The sequence below is a fragment of the Carettochelys insculpta genome, chromosome 4, assembly GCF_033958435.1.
Source record: "Carettochelys insculpta isolate YL-2023 chromosome 4, ASM3395843v1, whole genome shotgun sequence".
NCBI lineage: Eukaryota > Metazoa > Chordata > Testudines > Carettochelyidae > Carettochelys > Carettochelys insculpta.
In genome coordinates this window covers 57,337,608-57,357,194 of record NC_134140.1, presented here as the reverse complement: position 1 = coordinate 57,357,194, position 19,587 = coordinate 57,337,608, and the positions used below count along the sequence as shown (strand labels likewise).

At 42.0% G+C, this 19,587-nt stretch overlaps 1 protein-coding gene across 7 annotated transcripts in view; it reads right to left on the bottom strand.

Moving 5' to 3' along the window:
• Nucleotides 1-19,587, bottom strand: part of FAT1 (FAT atypical cadherin 1) — a 174,938-nt gene that overhangs the window by 68,352 nt on the left and 86,999 nt on the right. For 6 of the 7 annotated variants that reach the window (XR_012645381.1, XM_074992881.1, XM_074992879.1 and 3 more), the window contains exons 4-6: nucleotides 12,183-12,244; nucleotides 3,210-3,539; nucleotides 2,419-2,629 (exon numbers count right to left, since the gene is read on the bottom strand). Coding sequence is in view for 6 of the 7 variants with exons in the window: in XM_074992881.1 (XP_074848982.1) it covers nucleotides 2,419-2,629; nucleotides 3,210-3,539; nucleotides 12,183-12,244 (603 nt within the window). In the remaining variant the exon portion in view is untranslated. Of the gene's footprint in view, nucleotides 1-2,418; nucleotides 2,630-3,209; nucleotides 3,540-10,195; nucleotides 10,318-12,182; nucleotides 12,245-19,587 lie in introns of those variants that run through there. The other variant, XM_074992885.1, reaches the window with a different exon arrangement.

Genomic DNA, 19,587 nt, shown 5'->3' with positions numbered 1-19,587 from the left:
GTGAGCATCTGACACTTTCTGATATCACACACTGATGGGACATGCTTTCTGTTATTAAAACCAGATGCAATCTTACTACTTCATTGCTATGATACCTGATCAAATTACTTCATTTTGTTTTTGCCGTGTATGTTGTTGTTTGGTGTTTGTTCTGGGGTTTTTTAATATTATTGTCTGGTGTTTCATGGTCTCAAAAAGCTGAAGAAACACTGGTCTAAACCACACAGCATGGTGAGAAGAAAGATTATATACTGGGTATTTTTAAACACATCATATGTAGTATACAGCACTGAAACAAATGTTTGAAAAGTGTCCTATACAGTGGTTCTCCAACTGAACGCTGGTACACCAAAGTGGGTCACAACCATTTTAAACAGGTTCACCAGAGCTGGCATTAGACCTGCCTGGGCTCAGGGAGAAGTCAAAGCCTGAGCTTCATCACTCAGGGCCAAAGCTTCAGCCCTGTGCAATGGGACTCAGACCCCAAATCGAAGTTAAAGAACTTGGGCTTTATCCTCTCCCCATCATGCGCACACACATCTGAGGCAGCAGGGCTTGGGCTTCACTCTTCCCTCCTGGGTCTGTATAGGAAGGGGTCATGGTGCAATGAAGTTTGAGAACCCTGGTTTAATAGTATAGTGTGTTCCAAAACTAACCATCACAAGATCCTGCTTCATGAGACATCCCAGCAAATACTGTTGTTTTACTCCTTTGAAGCTGCCCTATAAAAGTCACTCATTTCCTCTTTGTTTTCAAGTCTAAGGTCTCTTCTTCGGACTTCTTCTTCTTGCTCTCTGTTAACCCTTCCAATGCTATTTACCACTTAAGCCTCTACAACTCTTTCCTTTTATAGTTCCCGTCTGTCTCTTCTGCCTGCCCGTGACCAGCAGGAGATTTCTTTTACCACCTACACTAGCTTGGCTGACCCTACCTTGCAGACTGATGGGAGCAGCCTCAAATCTCTGCTTATCTCCTACCCCTGTCCACTTCTTCACTACCCCGTTCCTCTCCACCCTCCACTCGTATGCATGGAGATGGGAAGAGCAGCCCCATGCTTTTTCTCTCCTCTATGCAGTTACCAGCAATGCAAACAACCCTGAGAGGTATGCAAGGGAACACCTATGTTCCCTCTCTCCCCTATATGAGCACGTAGGACAGATGACCTCTATGTCCTTTCCCTTTGTTTATTTTCATGCACCGATTTTTACACTGGGTTTGGTGCCTCTTTCCCACAGATGCCTTTGAAAATCCCAGTCCTAAAATACGTAGGCATCAGATAGGTTGTGACGAGACCAGCAACAGTGCATCATGGGATATTTCCAGAAGCAAGTGCTGGCAATCTCCAATTTTGAAAAGAAGTAAGTAGCAAAATAAGTTATTTTTAATATTGGTTTCATGCTGAATTTTCCCAGCACAGTTGCTTTTTGGGGCATCCAACAAATAATCCTGCAGTTGCCTAATCAGGGGTGGTGGACACAGGCGACAGAGGAACCTGGGCTCAGGGAGGCTAGCCCCCCAGTCTTGACGGCCGCTTATGACCTCAAGACCCCTCCCTTCCTGTCCTACTTCCCCTGACAGAGTCTAAAGGGGACCTCTCAAGCACCCCAATTGCAGCCAGCACCCCTTTCCTTCCCTGCAAAAGACCTGCAGCAGAGTGCAGGGAAGTAGGAGTGGGGGTGGGGCGCTAAGGGGAAGAGTGTGGGTGGAGCCAAGCAGGGCAGTTTGGGGATGGTCAGCCTCTGATAGCTGCTGCCCATGGTGCTGGAACAATTTTTGTAGTAGGGGTGTAGAGAGCCATTGAACCAAACCATAAACCCTATACATAATGGAAACTACATCAAGTCAGGGACTGCAGAAGCGCTCTGAGAACCACAAGTTACAGCACCTATGGGCCCAGTTTACCCTAACAACATAGTGTCTGGCCCCAGGTGCAGAAATCCAACCCAAAATCAGGTATAAAGGTCAGCCACAGTAATAAAAAATGCCTATCAGAAGTCACTACTTTTGCTCCAAGAGGTGGCAGCACTTTAAAATTTCCCTCTCCTGGGTAAATCCATTGTTCGGTGCAAGAAAGAAACATGAACACTGCCTCTTTTCACTCACAAGCAAATCCTTTCTTGGGTGCAGCATAGCACAGAAAAGAGACATTTTTATTGCCCCATTCCCCTTCCAATTTCAGGAATAATTCAGCCCCACTTAGTTTGTACACAGAATATTTGCAAGTCATTGTCAAAGCTCTTTTAAAACAGAATATTACAATATTATATTTCATGCTCCCAAAGAGAGAATTTCAACCCCATATAAAGTGGTGAACTGGGGTACAACAACAAAAACGGTTGCAAGAAATAAGCCAAGATCTCAGCTAGCACAACATTCAGCCCTCTATACTAATAACAAATACTTTGAAGGTCTGCTTACCAGTAATGTCAAACCAGAGTGGTGTGCCAAGAGGTTCAACAGTTATTACACCAATCATGTGTGCTACTGGATCACTTTCCATGACCGTAAAGGAAAAAAATGTTTCCTCAAAAGAGATGGGGTCCGCAGATGGGGTGGGTTTTGAAATCCATTCCACGTGAAGCCGAATCGTGGAGGACCTTTGTGGGCGACCATTATCCACAGCCTTAATCTGTGAAATATATATATACAAAAAAGATAACTCTTTTGCTAAAGCAACCATGTAATCCTTACAGCACATCAAATATAACAAAAAAGCCCAAATGGTTATAGAGTGGTAGCCATGTTAGTCTGTAACTTCACAAAACAAAAAATCAGTCAAGTAGCACTTTAAGCCCAAATATGATAATCACTAGCAAATGCATGTGAAAAAGCCTGAGTGCCTCTTGAAAGGTGCTATGTGCCATCCAACATCCACAAATAAGGTAGGACTTGAGGGCACGCCGCTCCTCACAGGTTTGTACCTTTGATTATCACAAGTTTCACACTTATTTCTCTAGCTTCTTTGAAGAAAGTTGTTTTCATTTATCCAACATGTTACTATAAACTTAGCTGCTGAAAAGACCAGTGCTTCTTACATTCATGATCTCAACACAAATGACAAAGATGAATTCATAGCTTAGAAAGTACTTCTGGGACAGTATTGAGCATTGTCTGACAGATGTTGAATTGCAAACACTGTAATACAAGTGATGAAAGCACAGATAAAAGAACAGTTGAATAGTTTCACAGCATATGGAAGCTTGACTCACTGAAAGAATATCATATTCTCCCGCTCCAGAAAACTTCTTTGATGATACCACTCCAGTTTTAGGTTCAATAAAGAATTTGCCATGCTCATCACCATCTTCAATGCTGTAAGAGATTTCTGCATTGGGGCCTTCATCTTTATCTGCAGCTATAACACGATAAATAGGTTCTCTTTTGGCAGATCTCTCACGTTCTGGCTTCTCGCGCTCTGGAAGCCTGATTTTGTAGAACTTTTGCAGAAATAGAGGTTTGTTGTCATTTTCATCTAAGACTTTCACAACCACCCGGGTAATAGTTGATTTTGCAGGAATACCATTGTCCGTAATGGTTACCTATTTTTATTCGAAAAAAAACCAGGGTTAGTCTTCAGCTCCAGCATGGTCTTTTCAGGATTGTGCTAAAGCATTTTCTAATCCAATACTCTTCAAATACATAGATTTCTATTTTAACAATAGAACAATTCCTTAACTATACTGATGATTAAAAAAAACCAAAACACTCAATTTATCTGAGCATTTTGACTGCTGAAGTGTGTCATGTAGGAGGTAGTAGTTACACATTAAAGCAACTGCATTACTTTCCAGCATTGTAGTTAAAATACTAAATTCATAAATATGAGACACAGTATCAGTTAATGGCTTTGTGTAGTAACAACTTAATATATATTTTAGCATAATATTTTCTTAAAGCTTACGTCTACACTACAGAAATCTTTCAACGGAAGTTGCTGTTGGAAGATCACGTCCACACACAAAAGCAGATCGAAAGAGCAATCTGCACCATGGACAGAGAGTGGCCAGACTGCCCAAGCACTCTCCCAACAAAGAGCCAACCAGAAGCTCAGCAAACAGGGCTGCCTGGTGAACCGGAAGCCCTGTCTGTTTACAGAGCCCCCCCTTCCCGCCCCCCGCAAGAGCATCTACATGGCTTTTTTGTTGACAAAAGGGCATTACTCCTCTTCATGGACAGGCAGAATGCCGTCAGCGCAAGTGCCGAGTTCTGTCAACAGATGACATCATGGAGAATGTATGTGGGGTTCATGCAGGACAGAACAGGGTTTGCTTCCAGATTAGTTGGATGACCTCAGAAGTCTGCGTATGAAAGTGATTCAGCAGGCAAGGATATAATGAACATAAGACAGTACTGTGGGAGGAGGGAAACTTAATATAGGAATCTCAAAAGGAAATGGGAGCCGGACCACTGGCTTTGCTGGGGGCATGATTTTACACTGTCTGTATATGGAGAGGTAAGGATTGTTTGGCTTCTGGAAAAGAATGGGATTGAAAATGTAGTATCGATACTATCTTCATGCATAAATAATAAATCTAAGCATTTACACATTGCAGCCCTATTACTGATAAATATGTTAAACAAAATATATTACCATTACTCATTCTGAAACCCAAATACATAGAAGCTTTCCTGAACTATTAAATATTATTCCTATTTAGGAAGCAAAAGTTAAAAAAAAAACATACACAGACTTCTAGCCACGTCTCCACAGTCCTGGCCTACAGCTCCACTGCCGGCAGAGCTATGCTAAGCAGGTTTCTGGAAACTGCAAATGGCTCCATTTGCATACTCAAGCCGCTAATTAGCACAGCCCTGTGAGATTTCACTCTCTGCAAAGGGTGGTACCAGCAGCAAACATGCTGCATGGACATGCTTCTGCTGGCTAACCGCGCCCCATTGCCAGTCCCTTATCCCAGAGGCACATCCACACGGCATGTTTACTGCCAACACTACCCTCAGCAGAGAGCAAAATCTCACATGCCTATGCTAATTAGCCATATGACAATACAAAAGTGAAGCCATTTGCAGTTTCCAGGAACCTGCTTAGCATAGCTCTGCCAGCAGTGGGGCTGAAGACCAGGGACGTGTAGATATGGCCGTAGAGCACAGATGAAGCATGAGGAAATCACACTGAAAACAAGAGCATAGGAAATGGCACGTTGTACAGAACACCTGATTTGTCTGCAAAAAAATATGAAGGAATTTATATATGATTTGAAAATTCTATCAATTGTAGGTTTCTTAGGTATTACTAATAACTAAGTAAACCAATTATCTAAATGGAATTTTGATATGACAGTATCACTTTTACTGATAAGAGAGGTAAAACAGAAAACAAGGAGTAAAGGACAACATGAAAACAGTCCAAAATAAATTAGCTGTATTTAAAAGAAAAACACCATTTAACACACATTTGTGAAACAGAGAAATGTTAGAAACAAAACAGAATGAAATACATAATTTATTACTGTACAAGCAAGAGTGCAATCAAGGATCAATTTTCATACCACACAAGAAATAGCCCATCTGGACAACTTTTCAACGCTCAATTAATAAGCCAGATGCACAAAACTTGGCTTCATCTGCATACAATATTGCCACCATTCTGTGAATTTCTGGGTTTCTTTCCAACCTATTTTCAAAGTTATCAGCATAAAATTAACAAATGGGGAAATATGTACTTCACACATTTTGGCTTTCATTATAGTGTAATGGTTAATAATGTTCACTTTGTTATGTTGCAGAATCTGACAAAGCCTTATTGATTAGGTCACAAGGGCCTGGAAAGGGGAAAGGAGAACTAAAAAGAGAATTTATACCAATACCAGGAGACACCTACTAACCAAAACCAAAGAGGAATCAATACATTTATCGTTATTGTTTGCATTGTTATAATAATGTAAGGTGAAGTCACACTCTAAAAAGAGCATCTTATTGCCTTGAAATTGCTTCTGATCAAATTTACTCTGTTTACAAATTCTTATTATCTACTATTTGGATCAAGGCCCCATTGGGCCAGACACTGTTTACACGTATAATAGAAAGATGATCCTTGACCCAAACAGCTTACAGTCTGTGTGGCAGGACATATCACAGATGACTTTAAGGAACTCGCAAGTGTGAAAAGAAGAGTTTGGGGAAAGTCCACCATTGGGGCCCTCCTCACCGAGGTAAGGCACTCTTAGGCTGCAGTCCCTGCATTGGTGGGGGGGCAGGGTCCCACACAATGGGGACCCTTGGAAGCAGGGTCAAGGATGCAAGGGGTGGGGCTGGGGTGCGAGGGATGAAGGGGAAGTCCTGCTCGAGTGGCAGTCTCAAAGGGAGGGATCCTGGAGACCTCAGCACCCAGGAACTCCCTCCTTCAGTCCCTCAGATGTGTGCTTGGTCATCTCCCCCTGCAGGTCATGAGGAGCACCAACACCATTCTGCTCCAGAGGGTGATCCGTATGGGAGATGTGGATGCAATCATGGCCATATTATCCACCCTGGCGTTCCTGATCTTCATTGGGGCTATCAGTGGGACCCACACCCTGATCCATGCCCTGGTGTACAGCGTGGTCAAGTTTATCAACTGGAAAGGATACTTCTCGATGGTGCTGCAGGCTTTGGTTGACCACCATGGACAGTTCACAGACATTTATGTCAGGGGGTCATGCCAGCACACAGCACCCATGTGTTCTGTAACTCCGGCCTGTGCCGGAGGATGAAGGAGGGCACATTTGTCCCCTGCTGTGAGCTGGCAGTTGGGAACGTTCAGATGCCATTGTGCATCATGTGGGACATGGCCTATCCCCTCAAGCCATGGCTCATGAAACCTTACACTGGCCAGCTGGACCCTAGCCAGGAACTCTTCAATGTCTGCCACAACTGGGACAGGATGCAGTCCAAGTGCACCTTTGGCCACCTCAAGGCATTCTTTAGGTGCCTGCTCACCTGCCTGGATGTGGGGGAGCACAACATCCACCACCAAGTTGTGGTGGTGTGTTGTGTCCTATACAACATAGTGCAGAAGAAGGGGGAGGCCTTCCTCCTGGGGTGGGGGATGGCTGCCGTCTGCAGCTCCGATCCGCCAGGCCCCACAGGAAAGGGTGCAGATCCGCAAGGCCTCAAGGGAGAGCTTCTTCCATGGCCCTCAATAACCTTTCCCAGGGCCCCCAACAGCAGGGGGCCTTGGGCCCACAGCCCTACCCTATCCCCACCAAGACCCCTTCTCCCACTCAAACCCTCCTCAGACCTTGCCCGATGAAGAGGTGTGGTGAACAACAAACTATTTTACTAAACCAAAGAAAAGCAAATTGAAAATAACTGGTGTAATTATAAACAACTTACAGTAAAGCAAAGTGCAAAAATCTTTGAACTACGTACAGTGGGGGGAGGTTGGGGGTGCTGTATCCAGACAGAATCCCCTTGCTCTACTCCATCTTGCCCCTCTTAGGTGCTTCAGAGCACAAAGGACCAAAGGAAACAGCCCAGTCTTGGAATGCCTGAGAGCACAGTTGCGCTAATCTCAAGCACAGTTTTTGATGCCTCAGAGCACAGATGTACTGCCTCATCATGACCCTGAATGGGCTGAAACCAGACAACAAAAGAAAAATGGGCTAGCAGACGACCAGGGCCTCAGGCTGCCCTTGGCTAGTACCGGTGATTGATACGCCTACACATTATCCCAGGAGAGGAATCTCACGCCCATAAGAAAAGAATGTCTAAATTATCTCCACCTCCCAGGTGTGAATTAAGTCCCTGAAACTCCCTGTGAGAACTAGTGTCACGAGACGATCTAACACAATTGGCATCTTTAAGATAAGGAAGAGTGTACGTGACCCAAGGAGTATAAAGGAGGGTATGGCAGCCCCCTCTAAGTGAGCTCCAACTACCTATACCTGCCGGTCAGGAAGGTCTTTGCCTCCGGAGGTTCCAGGGGACACCCTCCTCATACTCGTCCTCCCGAGGGACTGAGTGACAGATGCTGGCCACGCCAAGTCGGGTAACGCGGGGTGAGAATAAGACCTGCTATGTGTTTTGCTTTTGCGTGCATTTAATAATAGATCTATGAATTAAAGTACTTTTGTTATATGCTAGCTACTTGTAACTAAGAAGTGAAAATATAAGCCTTGTAACCATAAGAGTTAAGTTTTCTTATCAAATAAATAGTAACTGTTTAAATTTTAACCTGACTCCTCCTGTTACTGTGCAAACGGAACACAAATAAAAGAACCCAGCCAGTGTTTGGCTGCATTAGCATGGTCACTGGTGAGGCGTACTGACAGCTGAGCACTGAGTCGTGCCGCCTCCATGGGGCAGACTCTTGGGGCACCCGTCGGCCTCCCTGGCTGCCTGCTGTGAAGGGACTGTCTGTCCTAGCAGTCAAAGACTCGGGTGAAGGAGGCTCTCAGTACAACCTTTGGGGCACCCGTCAGCCTCCCTGGCTGCCCGCTGCGAAGGGACTTTTCTGTCCTAGCAGTTAAAGACTCAGATGAAGTGAGGGCACACATGCTATCTCACCAGACCATCAGCTAACAGGTGCGGGGCATAAGAACTTGGCTGGGGGACCACAAACCCAAGGGCGAGTGGGACCCTAAGTGGCATAAGCCTCGGGATCCCCCCCCCCACCAAGGGGGGTTCAGGACCCCCATCAGGCTCAGCTGGGGCTGGGGGAGGTATGGAGGTGGTGGGGTTGCAGTGAGGTCTGGGTGGGCAGGAGAACAGGAGGTATCCCGGGGAGCGGGATGCCCTGAGAGATGGCCAATGGGGCAGGGAGGCTGGGGGCAGCTGGGCCATCATGTCTCTCCAGATGCTGGAGGCAGCATCAAAGAGGGACATGAGTTTGTCCCAGGCCTGTAACTGCTATTCCATGTCATCCCACAGCCACTGCCCCATGATCTCAGTCATCTTCCAGAGGGCAGCATTGTGATCCTGGTGGAGGTCCTCCTGGATGTGCCAGTGGACCCTCTGGCTGTGGGCTCACCCTGGTGCTGTGGTGGGGCTGGCTCATCCTGGTGGTAAGGTGCCCGGAGCACAGCGTGAGGTCCTGGCCTGAGCCAGCCGGCCAAGTCTTGCAGAATGCCTCATCTGTGAGCACCTCCCATGCCTTGGGGTGTCTGACGTGTAGGGTACTTCTTACCAGACAGACCCTTGCCCAGCACTGATAAGGCCCGGCAGGTGGCCTGACTGGCGGGGACGGACGCCAGCACAATGAAGAGGCTGCTGCTATCCTCCAACGTTGTGTCTGGCTCTGGCTCCAGCGGCAGCTAGAGCTGAGAGGTGTCGTCCTCCTGCTGATTGTTCTCTGGCTGACGTTGGAGGACCTCGAGCCTCTAGCTGTGTGTCCAACACTGCATCACAGAGGTGATGTGCCTCCTCCTCTCCCCCACAAGAAGTCATGCATCTCCCAGTAACAGTGGCAGGATCTGGGTCCTGCCCCAGAGCGTTGAGCAGTGTCTTGGGACCTGATGTACCCCCTTCACTTTCTCCCAGACCTGCTCCATGGTTCGGGGGTGGTCCCATAGCGCCAGGGTCGTGGCCATCTGAACACACATAGGGGGCATTGCAGTGCTTCAGTCTGGGGTCTTGCAGGATCTCCTCCTCCCCCGTAGGTCCCCTATATTTTGGCCCTAGTCCAGAAGGGGGCCCGCCTCTTTGAGCCTGGGGGTGGGGGACAGCTCCTGCGAACCCTCTGGTTGGCCCCTTGAGGGCCAGGGTGGTCTTGGGATGCCTGCTGCTCAGCCATTGCAGAACTCTCAGCTATGGTGTAGCTGTGAGGGTGTGGGGGACTGCAGACTGTAGCCCTGCTGCATTCATGCTCTCAGCTTCACGCCACAAGGTTTACTGGGCTTCCTGCAGCATTAAGAATTGCCAGAGGCAGGCACCATAGAGGGCTGCTTGCTGTGGACAGAAGGTCCCCCAGAATGTCCAGACCCACGTTGTGTCGACAGAAATCTGTCAACAAAAGTGCTCTTCTTTGTGGGGAGCAGGGTATGGCTGCCAACAGAAAGTGCTTGGGAGTTTGGATGCTCCCCGGGTCCCATAAAGTTTGTTTCCAGCCATTAGTTCTGGGTCTCCATGTTCTGTGCTGTTATTTAGCTGTAATTTACCCCTAAATGTCTGCTAAGAGCCAGTAAGCAGTGGAAGTGTTGGTAATGCTGCTAGATAACATTGACCTCCTGTTGTGCGGCAAATTCTCTCATCCAGCACCGGTCAGGTCCCAAGGCTGCCAGACTAGAGAGGTTCACCCCGTACTAGGAAAAGTAAATAGCAAGCATGCTTCCATTGTATTTCTTGATCAAAAGTATTTACATCTGCCCAGACACCCTACTTCAGCTGTGGAAGAGAGAACAGATCCATTACTCGGCAAATCACATTTACTGAAGTTGAATAAAGGCTTTTACACATTTGTGTACTAATGTATATTTGCTATTGTCAGGGAAACAACAACACATACAGTAACTGTACAAAATGAATACTAGAAAAATTAGCTGGCATTGCTTGGGTCTCTAACACAGCTTTTGTGGGGGGTGGGGAAAATAACATAAACAGACAGGGTGTGTCTACCCTTTACTCCTCTTTTGAAAGATATATGCAAATGAGGTGTAGATTTGCATATATGGCATCTTATTTGCATATTCTAATTTTGAAAGAGCTTCTTTCGAAAGAAAGCCAGTGTGGATGCTACTCTTCTGAAAGTAAAGCCATCTTCGAAAGACTCCTTCCCTTTACTTATTCCCATTAAAAAAAGGAAATAAGCGTCTACACTGGATTTCTTCTTTCCAAAGAAGCTCTTTCGAAATTAGAATATGCAAAGGACACCCTGATATGCAAATTTATACCTCATGTGCATGTTTTATTTACCTCATTTGCATATCTCTTTTGAAAGAGGAATGCAAGTGTAGACACACGCACACTGTATTTTTAAAAAATCAAGTGCTATTAAGTTAATTTTTACTTTGGACCTCTTAAAAAGGGATTTTTTTTTCCTTTTTTTTTTTTTTTTTAATAAAAATTAAAATGGGAATTCCATAAAGCATATTTTTCCTTCATCCCTATAAAGTTTTATCATTTGTATAGCTTTAACAAAAAAGGGCTATAATCAGTTTGGTTTCCAAAAACATTTTCTTTTAGTTTTCAAACATTAAGCATTGTTTCAGCTGTGCCAGAACAGAGCACTGTCCAAATTTCTCTCTTTTCTCTAAGGTTTTTTGAGACGCAATCCTATTCCAGGTTCATCCTATTTTTCTGGCTCATTTTGTTTCGGTTCAGTTTTCATGTCAGTTGTGAGGACTGTACTTGATTTGGTGATTCTGCTTTGTTTCTGTTTGCTTTTATGAGAAGCATCCCATTCTAGGCACATCTTGTTAGAAACCGTATAGTGAATTTCGTGGCACAGTTTAGGAGGAGCTCTTGATCAAACATAGAAAAACTCTAAAATATATAGTAGATTGAGATTACGTATAGCACAGTCTTTTGAATTTCCTTTTTAATGTTTTCCAGAATATGTGTTATTACCTGAGCACTAAAATCCAGCCCATCCATTAAAGGACACAGAAGCTAGTAAGGGAAATGGACCAGGGTTTCATACCTAGCTTATTGCACTCTGAAACCACAAAATACTTGTTTAATATTTTAGCTATTAACTTACCAGACATATGTTCAAGTCAAGACGTAGGTTCCCAAGCAAAATTATCCTTAAGTTTTGAATGTGACAGATAATTATGTTACATTAAGTGGAAAAATGAATGATCCTTCTAACACGTCATCCATATACTCTAACATTAAAAAGTCTGCATCCATCTTCTGGAGATACATAGTCACATTCAGCGAAAGGCAGCTATGAAATAGCTATTTTCACATGTATAGGCAGGAAAAAAAACTATTTCTACTGCAATGCTTCTAATCTCAAACCATATTTTGAAGAGCCAACCCAACTCAGATTAGGATTGAAAAATTAGCCTACATGTTAGTTCTGTTTTACAATCGAAAAATAATAATACTGACATGTTATGTTACTATTATGTGGTGAGTTTCACCCGTTATTATTCACTAAAAATAAGGACTAATTTCCTTTTCTAGTCATTTTTCCTGGATTCATTACATATAGTGCAATTGTGTAAACATTACTGCTTACAGATCAATGGATTCTATGTTCTATGCAGTCATTATATTTCAGTGATCTAAAAAGAATCATTTACCTCCAGTATGTGTTCACTTTGCTGTTCTCGGTCTAGTTTTCTTGATGTGGTTGTAATTAGTCCTGTAAATACAAAAGCAACTCATCAGTCCTTTCAGAAAAGTAACTTTGATGGAGACTGAGCCAAAATCAGTGATGTGCACAACCCTCTTTAGTGGTCTCACCCTTTCCTTCAGAATTTAGGATTTCATAAAAAATCATCCTTATAATTGTGAAGATATCCTTTTGAATGTGAACCAACATATTGCTGTTCTAGCATCTAGACTGCAGATTTAACTTTGTTCTCAGATATATCTGTACAGCTCTTTTGAGCCATTTGGAACTGTATGTCTACATCTCAAAACACAAAGAGATATTGCAGGAGGCTATTCACTTATCAATCACTGATTTCAAGGTAAAAATATAATTTTAATATCTGCAAATCATTTCAGCAGAAGTATACAGTTAGTCTAGGACTGAAGATTAGCCACTGATCCTCTTGTGCTAAATTAAAGCTGCTCCACCAGTGCAAAACAGCTTTAAAGTTGGTTTAATAGGCCATCACAGGGAAATCTATGGTGCAGAGAGCCAACAAGATGAGGGGTCACAGTAATCAAGGAAGGAGATGAGGTGGAGCCAAATATTTTTAGCTGTAGAGATAAAAAGAAAAGGGTTGATGTTATGGGAGAAGATGTAATAGGAATTGCACATGGCATGTATTGCAATAGGGAGTGAGAAGCCAAAAGACAAACAGACTAGGTTGTGAGAGTGAGTGATGGTAAAAGTGACGAACATTTTGAATAAGATGTTGAGTAGGTTTGATCAATGATATCCAAAGCAGCGGTGAGGTCAAGGAGGAGGAGGATGGAACAGAGACACTATAATCTGATTTGGAAGAGGGACTCCACAAATTAATCCTACTTAGTTAATGACATTAGTCATTGAGACATATGGATGTGAAAATCAAAAAGTAATACCACCACCCCATGCTTCCAAAGCATCTCTTATCTGAGGCTCTCTAAGTACACTGCAATTATGGGTATGTATTATTATTCTGAATTTACATGGCATATCTGCAGTATAGAGAAGATAGTTGCATGTTACCTTTTTTTTTTAAAATTATCATTATGATAATAAACACAACTTCATAACAAAAACATTACAAACTTATCAACTAATGAAAATGGAATTGCTTTACACTGAAAAAAACAACCAGCCAACCTATGCAGGGTTATCAGTAAGTATCAAATTATCAGTAAGATTCCAGTTTTACTTACAAAGAAATTCCAAAAGTAGCAGAATTTTCTTTCATGCATAGTTAGCAAACACTTCTACCGCAAAAGAATTCTAACTTACATACACCAACAAAATGAACAAACATTTCTGAATAGTATGAATAACTCCTATATCTGACAACGTAATAGCCGTCAACTATATAGACAGCTGTTATTATTATTATTATTCAAGAAATGGGTAGCATAAATCAAAATCCTATCAATTATGCCAAAACTGTCCTCAGTTTTCCAGGAATTTCCTTCTTTCTTTGTACTGAGTACTATTTACTAACTAACATTTTCTGACCATTCCTCCTATTTTGTAGTATACTCCCTGCCAAAAATTATAAAAACTTTTGGTAATGTATACAATGGCTACTTACAGTCAAGGGTAAGATTTCTCTCATGGTTATTTTTAATAAAAGACTCTGACAGGTCCTGGGCAATAAACAAAAATTCACGAAGTCCCTGAACTGTTCACATCTTACTAACAATACTGTGAATAAGCCACAGGGCAGGGGCACATGGCAGGCTACAGCCCTCATTGCAAGGCACACAGCAACGGAACATGCAGCCCAGACACAAGCCTTTGCAACTGGAGCGCACTGCCCTGTTTGCAGCCCCTGAGAGAAGCAACCATAGGGTTGGGGTGCATGACCTTGGCTGCAGCTGCTGACAGCTGAAGCCAAAGACAACACAGAAGTCCAATAAAGTCATGGAATCCATGAGTGCTGCCACTTCTGTGACTTAAGTTGTAGCTTTATGAAGCGGCTCCATCTAGCAGTATGGAAAGGCTATATATTTTTGTGGGAAAAGAAGGGGAAAAAGTCACATGCACAGACTTAATTCAGCTCCTTGAGGTTTCATCTTCCCACAAAGAATACAGAGCTGTGAACACTGGCAAGCTTTAAAAACATTTCACGCACTCAATGACAACAAAGCATTTACCAAACCTCTTGGCTGAGGCTGACCATTCCATTCCCTTTTTTTGTCATCTGCACGCTGGGAAGCACCTTGGACTTGCTAACTAGAATGAACAAATGGCGGACCAGATGCTCACCTCCCCTTATGTAGGCAAAAGAAGCAAAAAAAATGTATGTAGGGTTTTGAGAAGCAGCAGCTCTGCTGCATGACTTGTTCTGGGGAGCCCATAAAGTGCTTCTAACGAAACACGACCTAAGCAGTGGGGAAACAACTGCTCTATGGAGACTAGGGACTTCAGCCCAACAGATTACTGACTGACAATCTGAGATGGGATTAAAACCTTAATTGCCTTTCTGCAGATACAGCCACTCTCAAGAAGAAGGCAGGGCAGAATAGAGAGTGCCAGCTCAGCTGCTGAAGTGCCTTGTTACTGAGGAGCTCGGGAAATGTAAAGGAAGGAGCCCACCAGAGAGGGAAGGTAAAATATTTCCAGAGATCTATGTGTTTATACTTTGTGATGCCCTGTGGTTCCTAAAGATTCTCAGACTGCATCCACACCACAAGGTTGGAAACCCCTCCCTTCCGACAGTAGCCTACAGACCTAACTCCAGAAGCTGAATCTTCTGTGTGGTTCTTAAAGTCCCTCCCTCACCCTGCGCCAAGGAAAGGAAAGGGACAGTAGAGGTTTGAAAGTGGCGCTAGTGAATGTCAAATACTTCTGGAAAAACAAAGTAGCAGTCAAGTAGCACTTTAAAGACTAACAAAATAATTTATCAGGTGAGCTTTCATGGGACAGACCCACTTCTTCAGACCATAGCCAGACCAGAACAGACTCAATCTGGCATGGCTATGGTCCGAAGAAGTGGGTCTGTCCCACGAAAGCTCACCTAATAAATTATTTTGTTACTCTGTAAAGTGCTACTTGACCGCTTTTTTGTTTTGATAGCATATAGACTAGCACAGCTTTCTCTCTGTTACTTCAGGAAAAGTTTACATCATAGTGCAAATATACCCTAACATATCCCAAACTAGGAGTCCAAAGTATAACCTTACCATTTGTGAAACGAATTAATCATTTACATTTTCTGTAATGGAAGGTGATTGACACATTCTGGAAACAGACAGGTAAACATGAAAAAACTCACCCAGCTCATCACCTCATAAATCATTTTGTTAGTCTTTAAAGTGCTACAGGACTGCTTTTTTGTTTTGATAGAATATAGACTAACAGGGCTATCTCTCTGTCACAGATAGGTAAACAGTGTACTTAAAATTAATAAAAACAAAAAAGCAGTCCAGTAGCATTTTAAAGACTAACAAAATAAATTATTAGGTGATGAGCTTTCGTGGGACGGACCCACTTCTTCGGACCATAGCCATACCAGAACAGACTCAATATTTGAGGCACACAGAACCAAAAATAGTAATCAAGGTTAACAAATCAGAAAAATATTATCAAGGTGAGCAAATCAGAGAGTAGAGGGGCAGAAGGGTGGGTGGGGGAGTCAAGAATTAGATAAAGCCAAGGATGCATAAGACCATTTTCTAACAATCTTTTGACTAAGTTCTAAAATGCTACCTGCCACATAGTTCTGTTAAAACACTTCAGACTATTAACAGAAGTGTTTAGTCTTCATCAATATATCCTGTAAATTCAGCAGAAACCAGTGCCAAGGAAGGAAATGTAACACCTCTGGATTTAGAATCTCATACCAACACTGCATTCTTTGCATTTAACTCTTTACTGGCATCCATGTTAATAAAGAAATAAGTTGTTCTCGCAGATGTATTTGAATATTGGAGTTGCTGTGATACAATTTAGACCAAACCTGTTACATACTATTACAGACTCTGCAAAATTCTGAATGTTTTCAATGTTACGTGCTGCCCTGAATAGACATCAGTTAAAAAGTTATATTTTAGTTCATTGGCAAGTCCAAAAACTGGAAGAAAAAAAATCAATTCAGGTCACAAAATATAAAAACTGAAAAATATCACATAGGATTTAAAAAAAATCAACTGAAAATATACTTTTTCCACGTGAAGGAGGAGAAGGTGACAGTCTCAAAACTGTTAGGACTGTGATTAGAGTGCTTCCCTGGGACATGGAAGACTTGGGTTCCATTCCTCCTTCCGCCAGCTGTAGAGAAGGAATTTGACCTTGGGTCTCCCACATTACAGGACAGTACCCTAGTTACTGGGCTACAAGGTATATTGCTGTAGGCCCATCTCAGCCTGTCCTGTCTATAAATAACTAAAGTTTCTGGAGCATGGATTTGAACTTTGAATAATTCATTGCCCTCTGAATTGTAATTAAGATCCTTTGCCCTGAGAATGAGAGTAAGATTGACTCTATAGCCTGGTGATGAGAGCACCTACCTAAGCTGTCAGAGAGTCAAGTTCAATCTCTTGCTCCAATTTATGCAGCGTGAAACAGCTTCAAGAGGACTGATTAAGAGATGAATCCACATTGCAATATTTTATAGTTTGATGGATAGAGGGCTCTGCTCATATAAGGAAGATCCAAGTTCAAATCCCTTTCCCATAGCAGGCAGAGGGAGGAGCTTAACATGTTTTCCACATTGCAAGTGAATGTCCTAATCTCTTGGCTAAATGTCTTAAAAGGAAGGGAGCTTCTAACAAAAATAAACACTCATAATACCTGTCAAACTCTTGTCAAATTTGCAAATAATTTCAGGGCGGTCAAGCCTTCACACCCCAGGAAACACACAATCATTTTCAACCTGTTTACTCTGCTCTAGTATTAGCATAAAGAGCTTAAATAAGTTGGCGTGAGGAAAAAAGTAATAAGCCCCAACGCTGCCATGGATAGGCAGGTGAGGCAGTAAACTTCTGTTAACGTCAACAGAAATTGTGGGTGAAACCCTGGCTCCAAATTCTCTGTAACTTTTCAATGGGGCCAGGATTGCACCCTGCATGCCCAGAGGAAGGGCTAAGCATACAACTTTTGCTGATCAGGGTTTTGTGTTGTTTTTAAATAAAGTTACTTTCTGTACTTAAACAAGCAGGCTCAATGGTCTATCAAAATACATTGGTAACTGGAATACATTGTCAATATTGTCTGGAGTCTAGTACACTTTGCTCCCTCTGCCAGTCTTCAAATCCCAACCCATGATTTACTATGGGTGCTGAGATCAGGAAACAATTCATATTAGAAAAGTGGAACATAATTTCAAAAATTCTAATTCACTATTTTATGTATTTACCTTAAAGTCAGAAAGGAAGGAAATGAGAATGAATTCTGAAGTGTTGCACTTCAACTAACATCATCATGTTGAGAAACTGTAGCTGGCTTAGCCTACTGTCGGGTTTCTGAGAACATTGCCTGAACTGACATTGTGTCATAACTGCAGAATACAAAGGTAGAAAGTAAAGGATGAAGTTTAAATTTTAGCATGGACATAGTTTCGGCTTGTAATTAGATTTGTTCTGAAACCCTTACTTATCTGTTGAGGACTATCTTCTGAATACAGGAAAAAGACTGAGAAAACGTCAATTTGTGTTCAGAAAAAAAGTATCAGTTTACAATCAGATTTTCCTGTTTTTTATTCTCTCTGTTCTTGGTGAGCCAAAAGCAGAGAGAGAGAAATAATTCCAATAAATTAAAATATTAATTAATTATGACTGTGTATGTGAACCAATGTGTACAGGAGACAATCTGTACAGTAGACAGACAGTTCAGTCATCCTTGGGAAAACACAACCTTATGAAAACAATTACTGAACTAATGATGAAACAAGTGATATTTCGAGAAAATTACTGTGATTTTACAGTCGGAAACATTTCAGAACTTGCTACATCAGCAACACATTTTCACAAGCCAACATAATTACTTGGAGTCTTTTAACAGATCACAGCTAGTGCGCCACAGAAAACAAAAAAACAAAAAAAATTCCAGTCATCCTATAAACCACAGAACAAAATCTGACTAACTTTTCATTGCTCTCCTTCCTTCCACTTTTGAGTTCACACTCTTGTGATACTGTCTGCTTGAATTTCTGAACAGTTCTATTCTAGTTTCTAATCTCCATATTAAAATCACTTCAGTTTCATCTGGCCTAAGTACCATTGAAATGTTTGTGGAAACATGTAAAATACAAAAAATTTAATAATTTAGAACTTATGTAAATGGCATAAATAAGACTTGCTTATGTAAATAGCATCACCCTAGAGAAAGCATTGTTGGCAGACTTGTGTTCAAATCTTAGGATAGTTACCAGCTCACTGTGTGAGCAAAACAAATGTGAACTGCTATCTCAGTTTCTGTCAGTGTAAAATAGTATAACAGGGATCACCACCCTCCCGTTTGCCGTTAAATGACTATTAGTTAACTCTTTTAAATTGCTACATAATTCTTAATTTATCATTATATGAATATTAAGATTACATTAATGAGATATTCATGTAACTGGATCCAAGGTAAGACTTCATTCAACACCCCAAAGCAAAACAATTAAAACACTTCCTGTTCATTTTGTAATGTCATTTCATTTCTGTACTGGAAAGGAGAACTCCTGAATTTCACTCTTGGCAGGTACGTTAAGGGGAAAGTACATTTAAAGTATGTTTTAAGATTTATTCTAACAATTTGAGGATGTACTCAAGGTTATACATTTTACATTTTATTATAAAAAAAGCTGAATAATTCATTTATGGTGTACAACTGACAAAAATGGCACAAAAGAAGGCAGGATTTTAAGATGCAGTGATTTATTGAATTTTATGCATCAAACTTGCACAGTTTACAGGTAAAAACCCCTCTTCATGTCCTCTGTCAACTTTGCAAACTAAACCTGGAACCTGAGAATTAAGGAAATTCCTCCTTCTTCCCTCAACAAAATCTCCCCTGTAGTAAAAGGTTCTGCAGGCTAAAATAGGCATTTAATGACACCATTTGTTTTTAATGGCTTTGCAGTGGTGTAAATAATTGGAACATAATAAACAATTCTGTTTACAACAAATGCACAACTACCAGCTCATTCAAGAGAACCAAAAATACACTTCTGGTCACTAAAGTCAACAGGTATCCTGGGAAGAACTCTGATTAGTGAGGTGCTACTGTTAAAGACACTTGTTTATGCAGAAACACGCTTTACAATTGTTTTAATTGGACAGGGACTTTTTTCTTTATCTGCTTGTTTTGTTTGTTTTGCTCAAACATAAAAGCTAAGCAACCAGTGTTGATATTTTATGTCTCACCACTTTTTG